Raw genomic sequence first — 22,452 nt, forward strand, 5'->3', positions numbered from 1 at the left:
ACCCTACCATCTCTTGCTCCATAGGGCCTGGGCAGTGCAGGAGGTCCTTCCTCCCCTGGGAGGTCACTGCAACCACTTTTGTGGTCAGTCAAGGCCTCTGCTGCTTCCCCACATCCACAGCAGTCCCCTGCAGTCCCCACTCTCCCTGGGCTGTGTTTTTGTTGCTCCCCAGACCAGCAGGGGGCAGGAGGAAGAGAAGGAGGGACCTGAGCACACTCCCTCTCTCAGGTTTGTCTGAAGGTGGCAGGACCTGCCCCAACAAGCTTTTCTGGCAACTGCATTTCGCTTCAGTGGAGCTGATGAAATAGAGGCTGGGTAGCTACTGGGGACCTCCAGAGATCCGGGGAAGGATTGGGGCCTTCTCCTGTGCATGTGCCAGCCAGGTGCCAGCTGCAGTGGGTGACCCGAATGGTCCCAACAGACTCACCTGAAATACTATCTTTTGTGAAAACCATTAATTATCGTATGGGGAGATGGTTTATGGAGGGGATTAGTAGCAAAGAACTGCTTAGCAAAATTGGGTATAAGACAAAACACCCATCTAGTGGGCAGACTTTGGGGTGGCTGCTATTTCCTCCGGCCTTGGTTGGGTGTGTGCGTGCAAGAGGCAACAAAGTGCTGTCTCAGCTTGCAGGTTGCTTCTTCCAACACAGGGCCAGGTGTGCAGGTTGAGTGGGTTTGAGGAAGAGGCACCTGTCCCTCCAACAGCTGCCACATCAAGTGACAACTTGCCCATAGGAAGCGCTCATCACAGGGCACAGCCCTATGTGACCTCAAAAACAATCCTTCTGATAAGGGTGCTTCACAGGACTTTGTTTAGGAATAAAGCCACTGGGAAATGAGATGGGTTCACCTGGGTACCTCTACCTGGAAATGCCTCTTGCTGATCAGGTAGGGGTCAGAGTTCAGAAGACTCTGCTCCCTCTTGCTGTTACTCCCCTCACAGAAGCCAGTTGGCCACCCCAACAGTAAGAAAGGCCTGTCATGTCCTGGAGGACCCAAGCTGAAAGCATCTGCAGTCAGTTCAGACAAGCTGTTGCATCTCCTTCCCTCCCTTCCCACAGCTTGCAAGGGAGAGAGGGGGCAGTTTTTTCTAGCGAAGCTACACAGTTTGAGGTTCAGAGCAGGTGCATAGTTAAACTGTGGAACTCGTTCCCACAGAAGGCAGTGATAGGCACCACCTTTTTCAGTTTTTAATGGAGGTGGCTTGTCAATGGCTACTAGCCATGATGGCTGTGCTCTGCCACCACAGTTGGAGACAGCAATGCTTCTGAATGCCAGTTGCTGGAAACTGCGGGGGGGGGGGGGTGCACTTGTGCTCAAATTCTGCTGGTTCCCAAATCCCACAGGCACCTGGTTGGTCACTGTGAGAAGAGGTTACTGGACTAGATGGGCCATTGGCCTGATTTTACATTCTTATGGAAGCTTTAAGAGATGATTAGAGAAATTCATGGAGGAGGATACCAAATTCATGGTGCCAGTGGCTATCAGCCACAATGGCTACGCTTTCCCTCCGCTGTTGGCAACAGAATGTTGCTAAATGCTAGTTTGGGGAGAGTTGCTGCCGTTGCGCTCAGGTCCCATTGGGGCGTCTGGTTGGCCACTGGGGGAACTGGGTGCTGAGTTAGATGGACCCCCTTTGGCCTGATCCAGCAGCCATATTCTTCTTAGGGCCTTGTACTCGGTGTCCATGGAGATGTTGAACCCCACAGCACCATGTCCTGAATTCCTCTTGCTTGATCATAGGTGTGCGTCCCCAAAAGACTGTGCATCACAGCTGGTCCTTTTCATGGACACTGTTGTCTTTTGGTTGTGCCTTTGGACTCTCTTTTGCTGGTGTAGGAACTTGGCAGCCCAGTACTTCCCCTCATATTCACTCATTTCCTAGAGAGCCGCTGCAGCAACAGAGTTGTCTGTGTAATACTTTGGAGTCCAGACCAGGAAATTCCTGGATTGGATAGACTGGTGGGAGTGGCCCTCTGCCAGCCTCTGCCCCTTCTGGGTCACAAGCGAGGGCAAAAGATTGCCCAACCCTGTGACGAGGTACGGAGTCACAGATGTGTGCTCTGCTGGTGCCCACGGATCACCATCCTGCGGAAGCTGGCTCATCCAGACTGGCAGGTAGGTGCCTGTTCCCCAGCGAGAGGCAAGCCTCCTGTTCCCTGCTCAGCTGTTTCCCTCTTGCCTTTCCCATAGTTGGACCATCCGTCCTCTGCTGGTGAATGTGAGCTGGGGCTTTTCTAAGGGATACTCAGAACTGCGCAAGTGCTACATGATTGTAGTTTGCAACACACACCTCTGCATTTTCTCTGTGAGTGTGTGCACACACACTGTTGCTTGGAGTCCTATTGCAATGGCATTTGGAGGACAACACAAGAGTAGCAGAGAATCCTCAGAACTGGGAAATCTGGCAGCACTAATGCAGAGATGTTTTTATATTCAGGCTTATTTAGTTCATTAAATTTATATAGTACTTGATTGTAGAAAACCTCAAAGTGGTTTACAGAAAGAATGAAACAGCAAGGTCATTAACAAAGCAATTAAAACATTCAAAAAATTAGAAAGCAGCAATGAACTAACAAACACATCAGCATTCTAACATGTCTGGGTAGGCTTGTCTGAAAAAAAAATGTTTTCAGCAGGCGCTGAAAGGCATCTGCCTAATGTCAACAGACAAGGAGTTCCAAAGTTGTAGGTGCTGCCACCCTAAAAGATCAAATTACTATAAATGTGGAACAGATATTATGTGCCGCCTGTAACAGTGCCATTTTGTCAGATCAAAATGGTCAAGAGGTCACATATGGAGTAAGGCAACCTCGCAGGTAGACTGGTTCCAAGTTATTAAGGGCTTTATTTGTATAGTAATACAGTGGTACCTCGGGTTACATACGCTTTAGGTTACAGACACTTCAGGTTACAGACTCCGCTAACCCATAAATATTACCTCAGGTTAAGAACTTTGCTTCAGGATGAGAACAGAAATCGTGCGGCGGCAGCAGGAGGTCTTATTAGCTAAAGTGGTGCTTCAGGTTAAGAACAGTTTCAGGTTAAGAATGGACCTCCAGAATGAATTAAGTACTTAACCCTCCATACAGGTACCACTGTAGTAACACCTTGAACCTGGCCTGGTAGCAAATTGACAAACAATGCAGGTCTCTGAGCACATCTGTTAATATGCTGGCCCAGTCTCACTGTCAGTATTATGCTGCAGTATTCAGCTTCACACAAGAGATCTCATGAACTCAAACAAAACCATATTTGGAATAAGAGATTTTTTAAAAAGTGGATGGATGCACAAATATCAGTACAACTGAGCTCAGCTCTCCCTCTTCCCAGTACACTGACTATATTGGAACCAGGAAGTCAGCTCTTAGAGAAATAGTAATCTTTGGTATCACAGATTCCATTCATCACTCAGAGACGAAAGTGTTAGTAACCTCCCAGGCACGTGGTCAGATTTGTTAGCTAGTTTCTTCCTGCTTCTGGGAGGCCACAGGGCTGGAAAAGTTGGGGCAACTGAGACAGGATGGAGGAAAGCTCTTCTCTCTTGAGAGACACAATTGCCTTCTAGGGCAGTTGCAGGAGCTCCCAGTGTTTACAGAGGTGGCCTGTGTGAGCTGCTCTCTTGATTGGAGGACTTTGCTGTCGCTCTGTGTTGGAGTGGGGAGGGTCGGGCATGGTTCACTCTTGTTATATGTCAGGAGACAGAGATCATGTGTGAAGAGGGTGACTTCAAGAGCTTAGAACATCCTTCCCTGGGGCCTCCTTGAAGTCAGGATGTGGCTAGCTTCTCATTGCTGTGACAAATCTAGGCAGCAGATTTCTGTAAGTTGAACAGTGTTGTTCCTGAATGTTTGTCGTCTTGTAGTATTTGGAGGAATCTTGGGGCGCTTCCAGATGAGGGTGTCATGTTGCAAATGAGCCATTCAGATCCAGTTTCTTGGTACATTCTCTTCCATACACTGTTTGGGTATTTGTTGCTGCACATTCTGGTGGGCAGAGATTGATGGAATATATTTGTGCTGTTCTGGACCTGCACACAGGTTTTTCTGTACCTGAGCACATGCAGGTTGTTTTTTTAAAAAATAATAATCACGAGAAGCACACAAGCAAATGTCAGCAGCTGTTAATTATCACATTTCACAAAAGGCCAAATGGAGGGCTGTGCTTTTGTCAGGGAGCAATATCCATTTCCATTTGAGTTTTTAAAAAATAATACTGAGGTCTTGCACAAGAGTGATTTCAGGTGACAAGGAGAAGTGGAGTTGAGTGTCATCAGCAAATCAATAGCACCTCTCTGCAAATCCCCTGTTGATGGTATCAAGCAGCTTTGTAAAGATAATAAAAAGCTGGGGGTGGGGAATATTGTGGGACCCTCAAAGCACAAATGCAACTGAGTTAAGCGGAAAACTACCACGTTATCTTCTGAAACTGCCTCCGCAGATAGGAGCAGAACCTCCACGTCTCATGAGTCCCCTATTCCCAATTACAGGTTTGGTCCAGCAATACACTGTGGTCAGTGATATCAAAAGATATCAAGAGTTTTAGGAGGGTCAAGAGAGCCACAGAGGTCATTTATCAGGGCAACCAGGGTGTTTTCAGTACCAAAACTGAGCTTACACCCAGCTTGAAATGGATCTAGATCCTCGGTGTCCTTCCAAGATGCCTGCAGCTGAGTTTTTCCAAGTTCCTGCCCCAAGGGAGTATCTGGACAGTAAATGGCCATATTTCTTGGGTCCAAAGTGGACTACCCACTCTCTGAAAGAGGTGTTGCTCATCTCTCAGACCATCTAGCTCAAGGATCAGCAAACGTTTTCAGCTGTGGGCCGGTCAGACCTTTGGGGGGGTGGACTATATTTTGGGGGGGAAATGAACGAATTCCTATGCCCCACAAATAACCCAGAGATGCATTTTAAATAAAAGCACACATTCTACTCATGTAAAAACATGCTGATTCCCCAACATTTAGGCCGGATTTAGATGGCTCCGAGCCTTAGTTTGCCTACTCATGATCTAGCCAATGCCACTCATCCCCTGGCTAGCGGTCAATAGCCAAGACGGGTAAGGATCAAGGGTGTGGTCAGCCACACCTTTGCCAGATTCTTTATTCATATCCTCAGGCTGCTTCAGTTGAAACTGATCCCATAAAGAGACTTGACATCTTCATAGGAGCTGCATCCAAGTTGGTCAGGTTCACAGTCAATACAAACCACTTTAAGACACAAATGTTTCACGTCGCTTTCCTCCAATAAGGTCCCTGCTAAGACTGCTCTGTTTTCAGTCTTCCCTAGAGACTGCAGTGACTGTGTTTGAGGAGGGGAAGAGAGATGGGTGGCCTGATCAGGCTCTAGGGTTCTAGAAGAGCCCAGACTGCTCACTAGATGCCCTCACTTTTTACAGCAGTAAAAAAATACAACTTCCGCATGATACTTGAATTTCAGAACTGCACAAGCATTTGGAGAGGGGAGTACACATCTCCCCTCTCCACAGAACATCACACTTTGTGTCCATCCCCTATTGGAAGGTAGGTTGGAGGGAGTTTCCTGGTCCTCCCTGAACAGGTTCTTCTTCCTCCTCCTCCTCCTCCTCCTCCTCCTCCTCTTCTTCTTCTTCTTCCCACCCCTCTGACTGGGTTGCCCCAGCCACTTTGGCTGGCTTCCAACATATATAAAAACATAATAAAACAATACACATTAAAATATGATGGACTCTGCCTTTCTCTGCCCCATGGTGGTCCCCACAGACCACCTGAATGGGTAGTCTGAGACACTCCCTCTGTCTCCCTTGTTAAAATTTTTTCGCAATGCCTGCAGTGGCCCTCTGAGATGTTGGCTGTTTTCTGTGTAAACACAAGCTGGCTGTGTTATCAGTGGGTTTGGGAGGCGTTGATTTGTCCAGCTGCTGCTGTGGCCATTCAAGGGGCAGGAAGTCATGGGGCGGCCCAGCTCCAGCAGGCAAATTCTGGTAATTCTCCTTCACCTCTTCATGCCTGACCTTCCCGCTAGCTACATTGTGCTTGGGCCTCTTAGCCGTTCTGTTGCACTGCCCCTCAAACTTGCTGTTATCCTGCTCTATGAACACTTGCAGAAAAGCCGGGATTTCAACAGTCAGCTGTTTTTCTCAGGGATGAGGAACATGTGCCCCCTTCCCAGAAATGGTTGCACTACAATTCCTATCATCCATGAGCCATGCTAGCTGCTGGGATTTGAAGTCCAGCACCTGGAGGGCTTCAGTTGTTCCCCATCCCTGCTGGACAAAATTGCATTGCTTACTTTAATAAATGTTTCTAAATGGTTGACACAAAAACTATACAAATACCACAACTCAGAAAAATGTCCCAAAACTAGAGAAAACTAAAACGGAGTAATCTGCAAAACAGAGAACTTTGAGTCAGAGTTCAAGACAGCTTGAGTAAACATAAAGTTTTAAAAGAGTTGTTTAAAGGTCATTCCTGTCTCCTCACAAATTACCCAAGGGGAGGGCATTCCAGGGGTTGAGATGGCTTAACAGACCTGCTTCCATGTTGTCACCATCAGCTGGTCATGAGATGACCAGGAAAGCATCCTGAGAGGATCACATAGATATGGGCTTTGGGGGTATTGGTAAATTTCCTTCCCCATACTTTCAGGGTTGAGATTTTTAAATGCCCTAGATCAGGACTGGCTAATCTATGGGCCTTCCAGATGTTGGACTACAACTCCCATCCTCCCCGACCCTTGGCCACCCTGACTGCAGCTGATTGAGGACCACAGACACACTCCACACCTGCTCTAGGTCTTTGGCCTGGGTCTTTCTGACACCCCAAGCTGAAGTGGCCGCCTCATACTTTGCCCTGCCCATCTAGGCTAGCATCCTGTTTCCTGCAGTAGCCAAAGAGATGCCTTCATCCCACAAGCAGGACATGAAAGCAACAACTTCTCTCCTGGTGGAGGGCAGGGAGGGGGAGTTCTGCTCCCCAGCAACTGGTATTTAGGCACAGTTGCATATAGCCATTATGACGGATGACTACTGACTAATGATAAGACTTCTCTTCCTCTGTGAATTTGTCCCTCTTTTCTATAGCACTGATTTGGGACTTTCAGAATACAGTGGTACCTCGGGTTACATACACATCAGGTTACATACGCTTCAGGTTACAGACTCCACTAACCCAGAAATAGTACCTCAGGTTAAGAACTTTGCTTCAGGATGAGAACAGAAATCGTGCTCCGGCAGCGCGGCAGCTGCGGGAGGCCCCATTAGCTAAAGTGGTGCTTCAGGTTAAGAACAGTTTCAGGTTAAGAACGGACCTCTGGAACGAGGTACCACTGTATTCTGAATTGAGGTTTTATTTTAGGGATGGGGGAACCCTGCCCTGATTGAGCTCTTTAGGATGTTGATTTGACTTACATGTAGTAAACAAAACTTGTAATTTAATTTTACATTTGTAGATAGACGAACAGACACTTCAAATGTCTTTTCAATAGCCAAAAGTAGTTAAGCCGAAACATTTTATTGTGGTGGGGAGATCAGTAAAGGGCATCGTGTGGTTTATATTCAAATGAAATGAGAGCAATTCTTGGAAACTGATTTTATGGGAATACTTACTTGGAAATGTCTCAAGAGATGTCAGCTCAACAGCTTGAACTTCCCTTTTATGTTAAATTTGGATTTGAAGGGAATTTTAGCCTGCTTGAAGAACTGAGCGGAATAATATCCGCCCTTCCTATGGAGAGTCGCCTGAAAAAGTTAGTTGCAACTTTGACTTTAAGCTGCGGCCTGCCACTGTGCTGCTGCACTCAGCCAATTCATTCTCTTGCTGGTTAACTATATGAAGCAAGGCATTTCTAAAGGTAAACTTTCCATGGAGAAATGCAGCAGTGGGGAAATCTCTGCCCCACTTTATTCAGGTTTGGTGCCATGGAGGAGGGCATTGGCAGGGAAGCCTAACTTTGAATTGCTGGTGGAAATTGTCAGAATTGGGACCTCTCCACCCTTCCCAGAATGCTGCTGTCTGTCACCCAAAAGGAGTTCATGGTCTCTAGAAAGCAATGCAGCAGAGAACTCTAGCTAGCCCCTCTGTGATTTCATAGCCCTTTTACTGTGTTCATCTTCTCCTCCCCTCAGCCCAGCTAAACTTGTTCTCCTGGGATAGAAGGGGCTTTGCTGAATCCCACCCACTCATCCAGCCTGCCAAAAAGGGTTGTGCTGCCCTCAGCAAAACCCAGCCGGCTCTGTTTGTGCTCACAGATCTCTTGCCAGGTGCAGCTTGTTGGCCCAGTCTTTGAATCTTAGGGAGAATCCCATAGGAGAAGCAACTGCTGAGCTGGAGGGAGATTCTGTCTAGCGCTTTGCTTTGCTTGGATGGGTCCCTTTGCTGATGCAGCTCTCTGTGCTTTCTGTAAGCCTGCTTCAAGCTTAGTCAACGCTTCAGGGCACAGTGGCAAGAGGCAAAGTGTGTGTGAGAGAGAGGGGGGAGAGAGAGAGGTAGAGAAGCCTGGCCTGTGACTTGCACCTCAGTTCATGGCTTCCACAGTTGCATAACCTTTGCCAAGCTGGATCCTTTGGAATACAACTCCCATCTTCTGGACATGGGGGCTGAGGCTGCTAGGAGCTGTAGTCCTAAACATCTGGAAGGCTATGGGTTGGTGATGGCTGCCAGAGAGAGAGAGGGGGGGGGGAGACATGACACCTTGCCTGTGAGAATCAGCTGACAAACTAGGCATTCTTTGTGCCTCATTGGGTACGAAAGGAGGAGCCCCTGGGAATGCTGACACCTAGTTGTGGGCCAGGGCCTCTCTGTGCTGCGCAGAAGAGGCTGAGCCAGCTGTTCCTTCTCAGCCCAGCCTGACCTTCCTGCTGACGGAGCTCCAGGACTTCCTGCAAAGTTTGCCTTAGGGGTGCCCAAACTTTTTTCAAAGAGGGCCAGATTTGATGAAGTGAACACCAAAGCGGTTGACCTTTATTTAGGATTGAAGTTGTTGAGGTTTTTTTTTAGGATTTTACCCTTTTACCCCAGGAAATACCGTAAACTGCCACAGGGGCCGGATTGAACCGACCAGCGGGCCACATTAGGCCCCCGAAATGGACTTGGACATGCCTGCTTTAGGTCCAGGCAGGTGGCAGCTTCCTGCTTCTTGGGGAAAAGGAAGAACTGCTTGAATGACAGAGGGTGATGTGACTGGAAAAGGGGAAGAGGAGCTGGGCGCAGCCTGGTTGGTGTCTTCTCCCGCCCCCCTTGGTGGGATGCTCTACCCAGGAAGGCCCACCTGACTCCGTCATGCTCAGTTTATAGTCCCTAAATTTAGATGCTTTTGTCTCCATGTTCTGGCTCATAACATTGGACTGTTTTGAAATTTGATTTCTATTATAATTTGTATTTATGAGTTTCAGTTGTATACATTTCAACAATAGCTTAACAGTAGTTCTAACATTTCAAACCTTGACTTACTTCCTCCTCTTTCTGCGATTCCTTAAATTTATTTTCATCTTTTATTCATTTACTTTGATATACATTTTTTGAAACTGCCAGTTATTACAATAATCCTGCCAATGTCTTTATCTGTTTACAGTTTGCTTGTAAATATACAACAAACAATTTCCATTCCCTTATGAAAAGTTTATTATCTTGATTTTTACTATTTTGAAATTAGATTTCTGACCTTTTCATACTTATTGATGGATGGGCACTTTTTGGTATTTGTGTATTTGGCTTGAGTGTTTCTTACACTATTCGTATTTTATGAATGGCATGTTGCTCTGAGGCATTTTTTTGTGAAAAGTGATGAATAACTCGATTAATAGATTAATGTTGTAGCTTCCTGGGGTTGGACAGAGCCAGCAGGATCTGCCCCCTGCTCAAATGGCTGCCCGGCCTCTGCCTCAGAGAGAGATCCTCACCATCCCTCCAGGTCTCCATTGACAAGCCACACTTTTAATTCCAGAGTTTCTCCAAATGTGTTCCTGCTTCTTCTGCCCATGAGATCTATAAAGGCCCAGTGGTATCCCGACAGGCAGAGTGCCCTGTTACTCTGGCCAGCTGCTTCTTAGCGCGGCCAGTTATCCAGGGACAGTCCCTCTTCCAGTCGTCTTCACCTTTTGTCACACATTCAAGGGGTGACTCAGCCGCAAGAGAGCAGGTCACCTGAGGGGATATTGGGAACTCCTTTGGCCTCCTTCTCTTTCCTCTCATTTGCCTATGATGAGTAATTAGTGGTGGAGACAAGGCAAGACAGACTCTTGCTGTCCCTTTGCCCCTTTTGTATCACACCTATGCCACCTGTGGGGCTCAAGGCCATTAGTCATCCTTGGGGGATGGGCACCTACCAAAGCTCTCAGCTGGGAAGTCTTTGGGAAGAGGCATCAGTGTCTGCATGTCCTCCCAGGTGTTCTTTTGATCCCTCACTGTACCTGTGAGATGCTCACCCACACAGCCTCACCAGTGAGACCAATTATCGTTGAATCTTTCTCACACTCACCTGTGTGGGAATGTTTTCCTTGCTCAGTTCATAGGAACACCAGTGCTCAAAGTGTCACCTTTCAGGTTCTCAACCAGATTCAAGCATTTTCTCCTGGCTAGGGCTGGCTGGCAGGTTTTAGATGAGGCTTGTGTTGTGGGAGAGCCAGGTGGAATGGGAAGAGTGTCACAAGGTGGATTGATGGAGGTGTGCAGGCACTCAGGTGATTGATGCATGGGGTGTTCTTGTAGCACTGCCTGTTTCAGTAGGCAGCTTCCAAACTTGAATGCAGTGGGGGGGGGGATAAGCAGTGTAATCTGAAGGTGGCTGTGTTCTCTATTTGAAGAGCATCAGAGAGTCAAGTTTAAAGACAGAGAAGCTTTGGGGTAGGGCATGCCACCTGGGCAGCAGACTGAGGGTGCTCACATGGCCACAGACTTCCCTGTTATGCTGAGATGTAGTTTTATTTAAATGGCAGCAATTGTTTCTAAATTTGCATCTGTACATTTAAACTAGCGTATGCACATTTTATGCAGATCTGTGTCCTCTTTCTTTCTTTGGGGTGATGCATTTACTTTCCTGGCTGTTTTGGTGACCCATAAGTGGGTTATCCTTTAATTCAGTGGTTTCCAAAGTGAGCAGTACCACTCCCTGGGGGGCATTGAGATTACCTAGGGGGACACCAAGAGGCAACGGGATGACAGGGGACCCCTGTCTATCAGACTTTGGAAAGCTGGTATCACTGGATCAAGTTCATCAATTTTGTTGACTTAATTAAACCAGGAGTTTAATTAGAATTTGAATAAGTGTGCAATGTTGCTGTTCTGAAAGTCACTGTGTTATTACCTTCCTGAGTGGATCATGCAAACAGCTTTTCTTAATACTGCTTTTTATAGGGTAAGGTAGGGGGCACTGGGGATAAGTTTGTGGAACCAAGGGGGCGGCAGCCTGAAAAGGTTTGGAAATCACTGCTCTAGTTTATTAAAGAGGAATTTGCATTCCTGCATTGTGGAGGGTTGAACTAGATGACTCTTGGGGTCCCTTCCAACTCTACAGTTCCACGATTCTATGAATTTCCAAACTCCCAGAGCCCCTCAGCTATCAAAGGAGCAGCAGAAGGGCACCGGAGGCTCCTCCTTTCTCAGCCACGGTCCACAGAGCTGCAGGGAGATGGCTGTTGCCCATGGCTGGCTGGGAACAAACTGTGTGGCTCTTTGAGCCACGTGTGGGCTGAAGTTGGGAAGCTGCTCCGGGTTCCCTTGGCAGGGCCGGAGCACCAGCCGCCCTCACCTACGCCAGGCCTGTGTTGCCACCCATGAAGGAGAGCAGGGCTGGGAGAACTTTTCAGCCTTTTAGTGAAGCAGGAGCAGGAACGGGCTGGAACTTGTCCAGTGGCAAACAATCAGGCACAGGCTTGCTTGAAACACACAGAACAGGCTGTGCTGCAGAGCTGGAGTCGTGCAACAGGGAAGGTCACCCAAGGTCACCTGGGTTGGGCTTCGCAATCCAGCACCGAGGCTGTTTCCCAGACTCTGCAGGCAAGCTCCCAGGGAGAGTCCCTGTGATGGGTGCCACACCCAGGTGCTCTGCCCTCCCCTCCCTTCTGCTGAAGCTACGCAGACCCCGCCAGCCTCCCCAGCCAGTCCTCTAGGCGTCCAGAGCATGGTAACTCTGGCTCACGCTCCAAAATGAGAGGTCCTGGGGCTGAAAGCTGTGCCCTTGAGGCCTCAGCTGTGTGCCAGTTCAAATGGAGTTGGATGCCAGTGCCCCACAAAGAGTTGGGCCAAGAATGGCAATGGGTGACTCACAGGTGTGTGTGTGTGTCCCCCACTCAATAGGGTCCTATCCTGCACTGCAGCTGAATCATCCAGCAGTTTCAGGTACCCTCAGGCAGAGGTGAGTCATTTCCTGTTAGCAAGAGCCCTGACTGGAAGCCATCTGCAGGAGGGTCTTTCCCCCAGAGTCAGGTACCACCTCTTTGCTCCGAAGCGGAAGGGGAAAGGAGCACAGACAGAGTCATCCCAGGTGTGGAGGTGGAGGGGAATTTTGAGCAGCAGCCAGCTCTGCCTTGGGGCATCATTCATCCTCTGCCCCTCACCCCCCCCAAATAAAACTCCATCATACATGCAAGAGGGAACCAGTAAGCCAGTTGTGGAGATTTTGGCATGTGCCACACCACAGCCTCTGGGAATGTTGCCTTGCCCAAGGCTGTTGTGGAGACGACGACACCACGAGCGCCACCAAGAACCATAGAATGGTAGAGCATCATCTAGTTCAATCCTCTGCAGTGAAGGAATATGCAGCTGTCCCATATGGGGATCAAACCTGCAACCTTGCCATTACTCTATTAGCACAGAGGTGGACATGAGAGAAAAGTAACTGCAAAACCTGCAGTGGGTAGAAAAGACTGGGAGCAAATAACTCCTTTTGATGATCTGAAAAGGCTGGACTCCTGTCTTCTGCCTTACTGCTCGGGTGGATTATTGAAACTCATTCACCTTTTCTGTATTTGTGTGTGGCCAATTCCCTGAGCAAAATGCTGCTCTTGGGCATTCTGCAATACTGAATGTTGTTTGCAACACTCAAATGCCTTTTTGGAGTGTTCTGACCTGTTATGTCTACCTTGAGCTTTGTTGAATGAACTTTATTACGGTCACAGACCAGGATAGCCTTGAGCTTTGTTTTGGCAAATGAAGTTGCAGTAGAGACATGCTTGATAAGTTGTTGAAATGTGGCAGCGCTTTTGTTCTCTGCTTGGTGAGGGGGCAGAACTACTTGGGACACTGGGGTTCAACCTGCCACTCAAAGGCCATCTCTCTCTTCTTATCCCCTTCCCCCCAGGCTCCCCCCTTCGGCCCTTGACCCGCTTTGAAGAGCCTGGAATCACCAACTACACCACGATGATGCTGAGCCCAGATGGGGGCACCTTGTATGCAGGTGCCCGTGAGAGGCTCCTTGCTCTCAATACCACCTCCTTCTCTCCTGGGCCACAGCACCAAAAAGTAAGTGAAGGGTGCCCACAGGGCACTTTAGAGCCCCCCAGTTCAGATGTGCAGTGGAAATATACAGGAAGGACATCACTGGCTGACGGACTAGCTGGTTGTTTCCATTGTACCTCTCAGTCTGATGGGACCAGCAAGTCCCTACTCATCCTGGAAGCAGTTTGGGCCGCAGTCAAGGAGCCAGTCCTCAACACTTGCAGCAGAGGCTGCCTCTCCTTCCCCCTCTGAGGGTTCCTAGCCTGGGAGGGTTCCAAACCATTGCCACACACAACTTCACTCTTTGGGTTCAGGCACAGAAACTGGCAACCTGAGGATCTTGGAGCCTGTGGTCTTTCTAAAAGCAAGCTGCTTCAGCCTTGGATTGAGGAGGACAGTTTGGAAATGCTGGTCAGCACCCCCATGGCCTTCCAGGTGCCAAAGGTGCTGCTGCTGCTGCTTCCCTTAGCCCTGCCCCATGGAGGTTACTCTAGATGCCAGGGTCCTGCTCTTGGCATAATATTTGGGCCACTTTAGGAGAATGCTGGGGTTTTCCATTTAATGCATCTGCAGCCCTGGCACTGGACATCACTGGGCTGGCCCCCCTTGCAGTGGGTGAGCTGTCTTTTGGGGCAGGAGACTGCCACAGATGAGGTTCACTGAGAGGCCCCAGAAAGTACCAGTGGAGAAATCAAGGGTCCATTGGGAATGGGGCAAGAGGGGCACTGCTGGGGCTCACAGCCTGCCAAGGATGGCTCTGAAATGCCATTCTAGAAACCGCCCTAGAGGGAGGCAAAGGGAGTGCCTGGACTGAGCCCCCTGGTCACCGCCTCTCTTCCTGTCTTGCAGTTGCTGTGGGGGGCTGAGGAGGAGAAGAAGCGTCAGTGTGTCTTCAAGGGCAAAGACCCCCAGGTGAGTGCCAGGGATGTGACTCCCCCCTCCCTACCAGAAGTGGGTCTGCCTTTCCTGTGCCAGGGGGGCTCCTTCTGCCCCTTGGATTGAGCTGTGACCCGCTCAAGGCATCCCCTCCATTGCTGGGGGGCATTCTGAGTTCGCCAGAGCTCAAAGCTTTCCTCTTCTGTCCCTTGCAGAGAGACTGTCACAATTACATCAAGATCTTGCTGCAGCTGAACAGTACCCACCTGTACACCTGTGGGACCAGCGCCTTCAGCCCTACTTGCACCTACATTGTGAGTAAGCTTGTGGGGGGAGGCACACCCTGCTGCCAGTATGGGACCCCTCGCCTTGGAGAATCAGAACTATCAGGTTGGGCCAACCAGCTCAGCTTTCACCAGCCTGGTGCTCTCTAGGTATTTCAAACTACAACTCCCAGCAGCCCAGCCAGTGCGGCAGTTCCCCCATCAACCCCTGTGTCACATGCAAGCTGGGGCTGATGAGGGTGGTAGTCAAAGCACGTGGAGGGCACCAGGTTGGCAGAGACTGAGCTATCTCAAGAGACTCTCCCATACACCCTTCAGCAGGATCAAGGAAATGCCTTTTGCAGATGTTTGTCCTGCCAGGAGTTTCTACCACCTCCCTGGGCAACCTGACCCAGTCCTGTATGGACCTTCTCGCACTGGATCAAGCCTCATTCATGAAGAAGCCTCCAGCTGCCAGTTGTGGGTAGACCCTGTTTTCTGGGAAGGAGCCAGTGCTGTTTACTGCTGTAGTGTTGAAAACACAGCTCTGTGCTCTCACAGGCCAAGACCCTGGCAGGATTTGCACCTGGAGGCTGTGCAAGGGTCTTCTTGAAGGCCCTAGAGTTAGAGTCTACATGGTCAGGGAGCCCCAGCCCCTACTATTTGGGGTTAGTGGGAAGGATTAGGCTAGGTCTTGTCTCCTGGCGTATTTGAGCCCCCACACCTTTTTAAAAAACAGAAATCAAACGTTTTTGCCTCAACACCACCCCCAAATACATACTTCCTGGCATCTTCCTGACTGCACCATCCTCCCCTTTAGAACATTCCAGAATTCAGCCTGAAGCGAGAGGCCTCCGGGAAGCTGTTGCTGGAGGACGGGAAAGGGCGCTGCCCCTTTGATCCTGCATACAGGTCCACGGCCATCATGGTTGGTAAGGAGATCCTGGGTTATAGCCAGTGGCTGCCTCCCTTCATTCCATGGAACCAAGGAGGGAAGGGCCTGGGCCACCCCCAGGACTGGAAGAGTCATAGAATCATAGACGGGGGGACGGGGACCCAAAGGGTCAACTAGTCCAGTCCCCTGCAATGCAGCAGGGAGAGGGGATCCAGCCAAGTTTTTCTAAAGCATTGAAGAAGAGGAGACTGTCCGTGGGTGTCTGGTAAAGGGCTCTGAGGGTCTCCCTGATGGGGATGCTTTCTGGCAGATGGAGAACTGTATGCGGGGACTGTGAGCAACTTCCAAGGCAACGAGCCAACCATCCTGCGGAGTCACGGCAGTCGCCCGGCCATCAAGACCGAGAACTCGCTCAACTGGCTGCAAGGTGTGTGGGGTAGCATAAGAACATGAGAAGAGCCTTCTAGATCAGGCCCATCTAGTCAATCATCCAACCAGAGGCCCCAAAGGGAATCCCTGCAAGCAGAATCCGAGCAGAATAGCCCTCTCCCCTCCTGCGGTTTCCAGCAGCTGGTATTCAGAAGCATGGCTGGCTCTGACTGTGGATGCAGAGCCGAGCCTTGTGGCTAGTAGGCACCCATAGTCCTCTCCTTCGTCGAGATGGGTGAGCAGGGAAGCTCTGCTGCTCAGTGAGATGACTGGGGAGCATGTTTATTGCCTCAAATGGCTTGGACATCAGGACCTTCACTGGCCCTTCCCATGGTCTTGGGGGCAGGAGTGAATTCGCAAGAGCCTTCTTCAAGCCAAGGTGTTCTTCTACCGGCTAGACCCTCTGCAGCTCTGGTTTGGACTCGCCATTGGGATGGGGGGCTCCAAGCCTCTTCCTTGGATCCAGATCCATGGGATGAGGGAGCAACTGCAGAAAGGCCTGCCTCTGCCATCAGGAGGGCTGCAGCTCAGCAGCAGAGCATCTGCCGTGCATGCGGAAAGTCCCAGGATCAGTCCCCAATGGCATCTCCAGGGAGGGGGTCGGAGCGACTCCTGCCTGAAACCCTGGAGAGCTGCTGCCCGCCAGTGTAGGTAATGCTGAGCAAGATGGACCAATGGTCTGTCTCTGTATAAGGCAGCTTCCTATGTTCCTATGTGCCACAGATCCCTTCTTTGTGGGCTCAGCCTACCTGCGAGAGAGCCACCCGCCCAGCAGCCCCCAGGGGGACGATGACAAGATCTACTTCTTCTTCAGCGAAAGTGGCAAGGAGTTTGACTTCTTTGAAGACACTGTTGTGTCACGCATCGCCCGCGTGTGCAAGGTGAGGAGGGCTTCGTCTGTTTGGGGACTGGGATGTTTTCCCCCCCTTTCCCTTTTTGCTCTTTGCAAAAGTTTGGAGAAGGTGGAAACCTGCCTTTCTGCTGAGCCAGGGCCAGCCCAAGACATTTTGCTGCCTGAGCCAGAGCAGTAAATGGTCCTCCTCGCCCGCTTAATTCAAGGTTCATTGTGCCCAAGGCTGGCCGAGTTATTTTGGCGCCTGAGGCAGGAGATTCTACAAGCGCGTCTCCCTGGGAGAAGAATGGTCATAAACTAATAAACTAGCAATATGCTGCTGCCCTTGCTGCCTTCTCTGGGCCTGCAGCGTCCCCTGGTGCCCATCTCTTGCTCTCTCATGCCTTCTCTCGGCAACAGCAAGAACAGCAAGGGGCAGCTGGGAGGAGCTCCCAGCTGGGTTCAGCGTGGAAGGAGAGCTTAAAAAAATTAAAAAGCCACCTTTCTGTCCCAGGTGGAGAACTCTATTTTTATGTGCAACAGGTTTCGACCAGTTCCTCTCAAAGTTTTATTGAAGCATTTCTTATTTATTGGATTTAAATCCCACCTCTTCTCCCTGGAGCTCAAGGTGGCTTAAATGCTTCTCCTCCTCTTCATTTAATCCCCACAACCACCCTGTAAGGTAGGCTAGGCTGAGAGATTGTGATGGGCCCAAGGTTACCCAGTAACCTTGGCCAAGTGGGGATTTTGAACCCTAGTCTCCTGACTCTCTAACCCAGGAGTCAGCAAACTTTTTCAGCAGGAGGCCAGTCCACTGTCCCTCAGACCTTGTGGGAGGGCCGGACTATATATTTTTTAAAAAGTGAACGAATTCCTGTGCTCCACAAATAACCCAGAGATGCATTTTAAATAAAAGCACACATTCTACTCATGTAAAAACATGTTGATTCCCAGAGTGTCTGCAGGCTGGATTTAGAAGACACTTGGGCCAGATCCGGCCCCCGGGCCTTAGTTTGCTTACCCATGCTCTAACCACTACACCATCCTTTACTGCAAGTGTAATCCCAGACTGTCTTACAAATAAAAGTGAACCCAGTTACACCCTCAAAGGACTCAAAACAAGGCAGGTGTTTCCAAATAGGCTGCCAGGGAAAATTCTTCTGGGCATCCTGGGCCTCTGCTCTGTAACGTAATACAACTTGGGACCAAGCTAGATGTGAGCATCTGGGATGCAGGATCTTGCCTCCTCCCATTGGGTGGGTGGATGGGGAGGGAAGTACAATTTGCATCTAGCTACATCTCTTTTGACCCCAAGTCTAACCGTCTTCCACCAAACCTGTCTCAAGTCCAAAATTAAAAGCCCATTAGATGTCCTTCCTGCCACACTGTGGCTTTTCTAGGCCCGGCTCTTGCAACTTGGCATGACAGCACCACCCCTCACCCCTCCCTCCCTCCCTTTCTCTCCCTGCCAGGGCGACGTTGGGGGTGAGCGGGTTCTCCAGAGGCGGTGGACGACCTTCCTGAAGGCCCAGCTGCTGTGCTCACACCCCGAGGACGGCTTCCCCTTCAACGTGCTGCAGGACATGTTTGTGCTCACCCCAGGCGAGAGCTTGGCAGAGACCGTCTTCTACGGGGTCTTCACCTCTCAGTGGTGAGCAGTGAGAGGAGGCTGCCTTTGTGGGCTGCCAGGTTCTCTTGGCAGAGGGCACTTGGTGCATGCCCCATTACTTCTGCATGCCTGTGGGTCCTTGACTGCCCCAGTTATATATTTATTGTCAATTTTTATTCATTTTTCAAATGTATAACACATCAACGCCAAATTAAAACCAATACATTCCCCCCCCCAAAAAAAAACTGGCTTTGCACTCTCTCAGATATTTCCATTTCTTACCCTTTTACATGCTGTTTATTTTACAGATTTATCTCTAATTAACACCTATTTTTCTTTAGCAAATTCCTCATCTCTCAGCTGTGCCTTTACCAGCTCCTGCATATAGATCAAACAAAATTATATCAAATGAGAAATGAGGTTATAGTAGTTTAAATCTTTCATTCGTCTTTCTCAACTGTCCCATCCTTGACCCTCCTTCTCCTTCCTCCTCTTTCCCAGGGATAGGAAGGGCGCTGGGGGTGCTGCAGTCTGTGCCTTCTCCATGGCAGATGTGGAGGAAGCCTTCAGTGGGCTGTACAAGGAAGTCAACCGGGAGACCCAACAGTGGTACACGGACACCCACCCTGTGCCGGAGCCCCGGCCTGGAGCGGTATGTCCGTCACCCAGCAACCAGCTCCATGGGCTTGGGGGCGGGAAGGCCTTGGGACTGATGCTGGTGGGTCTGCCTGCCCTCCACCTTGAAGGCTACTAGGCTGCCTTCGGCTTTTGCCTGAGATCCTGCAGAGGGTAGGGGCTGCCAGAGTCCAGTGCTGGGCAACTTAAGCTGCTGCCATGCACCCCTTCGCTTCAAGATGGCTCTTTCCTTTTAATCCCCCTGCCCACAGTGCATTAACAGCCAGGCCCGGCGGATGAAGATCACCTCCTCACTCCAGTTGCCTGACCGGGTGCTCAACTACCTCAAGGACCACTTCCTGATGAGCAGCCCCATTCGGAGCCAGCCACTCTTCCTCCTGCAGGGTCATGCCCGCTACCAGCAGATCAGCGTCCAGCGTGTCCAAGGCCTGCACCGGGCCCACGATGTCTTGTTCTTGGGCACAGGTGGGTGGTGGCAGCGGCGGCTGGGAGGAGGGAGGCAGGGGGAGGCCCTCAGGCAGTGGCTGGAAGGATGGACCCTCCAAGGTGCTAGCTGCCTCTTACCTGCACTTCCTGGATATAATACCGTATTTTTTGCTCTATAAGACTCACTTTTTCCCTCCTAAAAAGTAAGAGGAAATGTGTGTGCGTCTTATGAAGCAAATGAAGGTTGCACAGCTATCCTAGAAGCCAGAACAGCAAGAGGGATCGCTGCTTTTGCTGTGCAGTGATCCCTCTTATTGTTCTGGCTTCTGAGATTCAGAATATTTTTTTTCTTGTTTTCCTCCTCCAAAAACTAGGTGCGTCTTATGGTCTGGTGCATCTTATAGAGTGAAAAATACGTATATCCTTATTATATATATATGGGACGCGGGTGGCGCTGTGGGTAAAACCTCAGCGCCTAGGACTTGCCGATCGCATGGTCGGCGGTTCGAATCCCCGCGGCGGGGTGTGCTCCCGTTGCTCGGTCCCAGCGCCTGCCAACCTAGCAGTTCGAAAGCACCCCCGGGTGCAAGTAGATAAATAGGGACCGCTTACTAGCGGGAAGGTAAACGGCGTTTCCGTGTGTGGCTCTGGCTCGCCAGAGTAGCTTCGTCATGCTGGCCACGTGACCCGGAAGTGTCTGCAGACAGCGCTGGCTCCCGGCCTAGAGAGAGATGAGCGCACAACCCTAGAGTCTGTCAAGACTGGCCCGTACGGGCAGGGGTACCTTTACCTTTATATATATATATATATATATATATATATATATATATATATATTTGCTTTCGTAGATTTTCACGGGTACAGGAATGCAGGTTTTGGTGTCCTCGGGTGTCTTCCCGTGTAAAAGTTGGGGTGTCTAGGCGACGTTTCGACGAGGTCTCACTCGTCATCTTCAGGCTGGTGCTTTCGGCTTCTTGTTACTGGAACAGAGCAGGATCTCAGTGTTTGAGTTCCTATAAATACTGTTGAGGAGGTGTGGTGTATAGCCTCCAATGTTCTGGGCAGAGAGGAAGTTCCCAGGCTAGTGTGCCTTTTCTTCTTTTGTTCCTTAATTGCTTGAGGGATATCTTGAGTGATTTCTTGAGTGATATCCTGAGTACCACTTAGGTGGGTCATTAGGTGTGGATTAGTTGCTAAAGCCTTTGTGTCTTGACCTCTTGAACTTTGTGAAGAGTTTTTCTGAGAAGATGGCTGTACTGCACTTAGTTGTGCTCTGGCTTGGAACATCACCACAAGAGAATAATCATGGAAGCCATCGAGATAGAGAAACACCCTCACAACATGAACAAGCGTGACGACACATCCCGCTTGCCAGACATCTGGAAATTAGCCCTCCCCACAAAAACTGACACCAGATCCAGAGGCACACAGAACGCCATCACCAATCAACCACACCAGACCCAAACCCAGACCCTCTCCACAGATAAATTACAGATACCATCCAGTAGCCAAACCATGGTGGCACCTCCGGATGCTGCACCCCCCTGCAATCCCTACACAGATCTGGCTGGCACAGGCCACAAAACCACAGCTCGCCCCTATACACGAAGCCAAGCCAGAGCACAACTAAGTGCAGTACTGCCATCTTCTCAGAAAAACTCTTCACAAAGTTCAAGAGGTCAAGACACAAAGGCTTTAGCAACTAATCCACACCTAATGACCCACCTAAGTGGTACTCAGGATATCACTCAAGAAATCACTCAAGATATCCCTCAAGCAATTAAGGAACAAAAGAAGAAAAGGCACACTAGCCTGGGAACTTCCTCTCTGCCCAGAACATTGGAGGCTATACACCACACCTCCTCAACAGTATTTATAGGAACTCAAACACTGAGATCCTGCTCTGTTCCAGTAACAAGAAGCCGAAAGCACCAGCCTGAAGATGACGAGTGAGACCTCGTCGAAACGTCGCCTAGACACCCCAACTTTTACACGGGAAGACACCCGAGGACACCAAAACCTGCATATATATATATATATATATATATATATATATATATATATATACACACACACACACACACACACACACACACACACACACACACACACTGTCCATCTGGCTGGGTTTCCCCAGCCACTCGGAGTGGCTTGCAGCACATAAAAATTGTAAAACACCAAACATTAACATTTCCCGATACAAGGCTGCCTTCAGATGTCTTCTAGAAGTCAGATAGTTGTTTATTTCCTTGGCATCTGATGGGAGGGTGTTCCGCAGGGCGGGCGCCACTACCGAGAAAGTCCTCTGCCTTCCATGGCTACCAGCCATGATGGGTATGTGCTGCTTCCACGGTCAGAGGCAGCAATGCTTCTGCATGCCAGTGGCTGGAAACCGTAGGAGGGGAGAGGGCTCTTGTGCTCAGGTCCTGCTTCTGGGTTTCCCACAATGGGCATCTGGTTTGCTCTGTGAACACAGCAGGCCGGACTGGATGGGCCATTGGCTTGATCCTGCAGGTCTCTCCTTATGTTCCTCCTCTCAACCAGCTTAGATTTTCTCTTGGAAACTTGCTCCAAGCGTCCTTAGAGAGGAGGCATCCTGAGTACTCTTTGGAGGCGCCCCGGGCTGCCCCCTTTCTTGACATTCAGTTCTATCCTGCCTATCATGGAACCCAAGGGAGCAGGCACCTGGCTTTCAGGGGGTCCCCCACCCGCCCTGACCAGGCTTGGGCCTGCTTATCTTCAGCAAGGTGGTGGTAGTGACCTCCTTCGCCTTCTCCATTGCCTGCGCTGCTGTGGCTGCCCTGTGGCAGGTGGGAGAGACCTGTTTAGGGAAGTTTTTAATGTTTGATGTTTTATTATTGTATTTTTAATATTTTGTTGGAAGCTGCCCAGAGTGGCTGGGGAAACCCAGCCAGATGGGTGGGGAATAAATTATCATCATCATCATTTATTACACTCATTCTACAGCTGGCTTCTTTGTTCTTGCTGCTGCCTTCAAAATTTTCCCTGTTTCAATTTGTTTCAATTTCCCTGTTTCAATTTGTTATGATACTTTAAGACGCCTAGTGAGGG

The 22,452-nt window shown here is 49.8% G+C and overlaps 1 protein-coding gene across 7 annotated transcripts in view; it reads left to right on the forward strand.

Moving 5' to 3' along the window:
- Positions 1 to 22,452, forward strand: part of SEMA4B (semaphorin 4B) — a 39,916-nt gene that overhangs the window by 14,035 nt on the left and 3,429 nt on the right. For 5 of the 7 annotated variants that reach the window (XM_077919120.1, XM_077919122.1, XM_028705500.2 and 2 more), the window contains 9 exons: positions 13,278 to 13,438; positions 14,264 to 14,326; positions 14,506 to 14,604; positions 15,374 to 15,485; positions 15,759 to 15,875; positions 16,601 to 16,758; positions 18,182 to 18,360; positions 18,820 to 18,970; positions 19,206 to 19,419. In XM_077919120.1, the coding sequence (XP_077775246.1) occupies positions 13,278 to 13,438; positions 14,264 to 14,326; positions 14,506 to 14,604; positions 15,374 to 15,485; positions 15,759 to 15,875; positions 16,601 to 16,758; positions 18,182 to 18,360; positions 18,820 to 18,970; positions 19,206 to 19,419 (1,254 nt within the window). Of the gene's footprint in view, positions 1 to 2,042; positions 2,122 to 3,705; positions 3,826 to 13,277; positions 13,439 to 14,263; positions 14,327 to 14,505; positions 14,605 to 15,373; positions 15,486 to 15,758; positions 15,876 to 16,600; positions 16,759 to 18,181; positions 18,361 to 18,819; positions 18,971 to 19,205; positions 19,420 to 22,452 lie in introns of those variants that run through there. The other 2 variants (XM_077919121.1, XM_077919123.1) reach the window with 2 other exon arrangements.

This window comes from Podarcis muralis, chromosome 14, assembly GCF_964188315.1.
Source record: "Podarcis muralis chromosome 14, rPodMur119.hap1.1, whole genome shotgun sequence".
In the NCBI taxonomy this organism is placed as follows: domain Eukaryota; kingdom Metazoa; phylum Chordata; class Lepidosauria; order Squamata; family Lacertidae; genus Podarcis; species Podarcis muralis.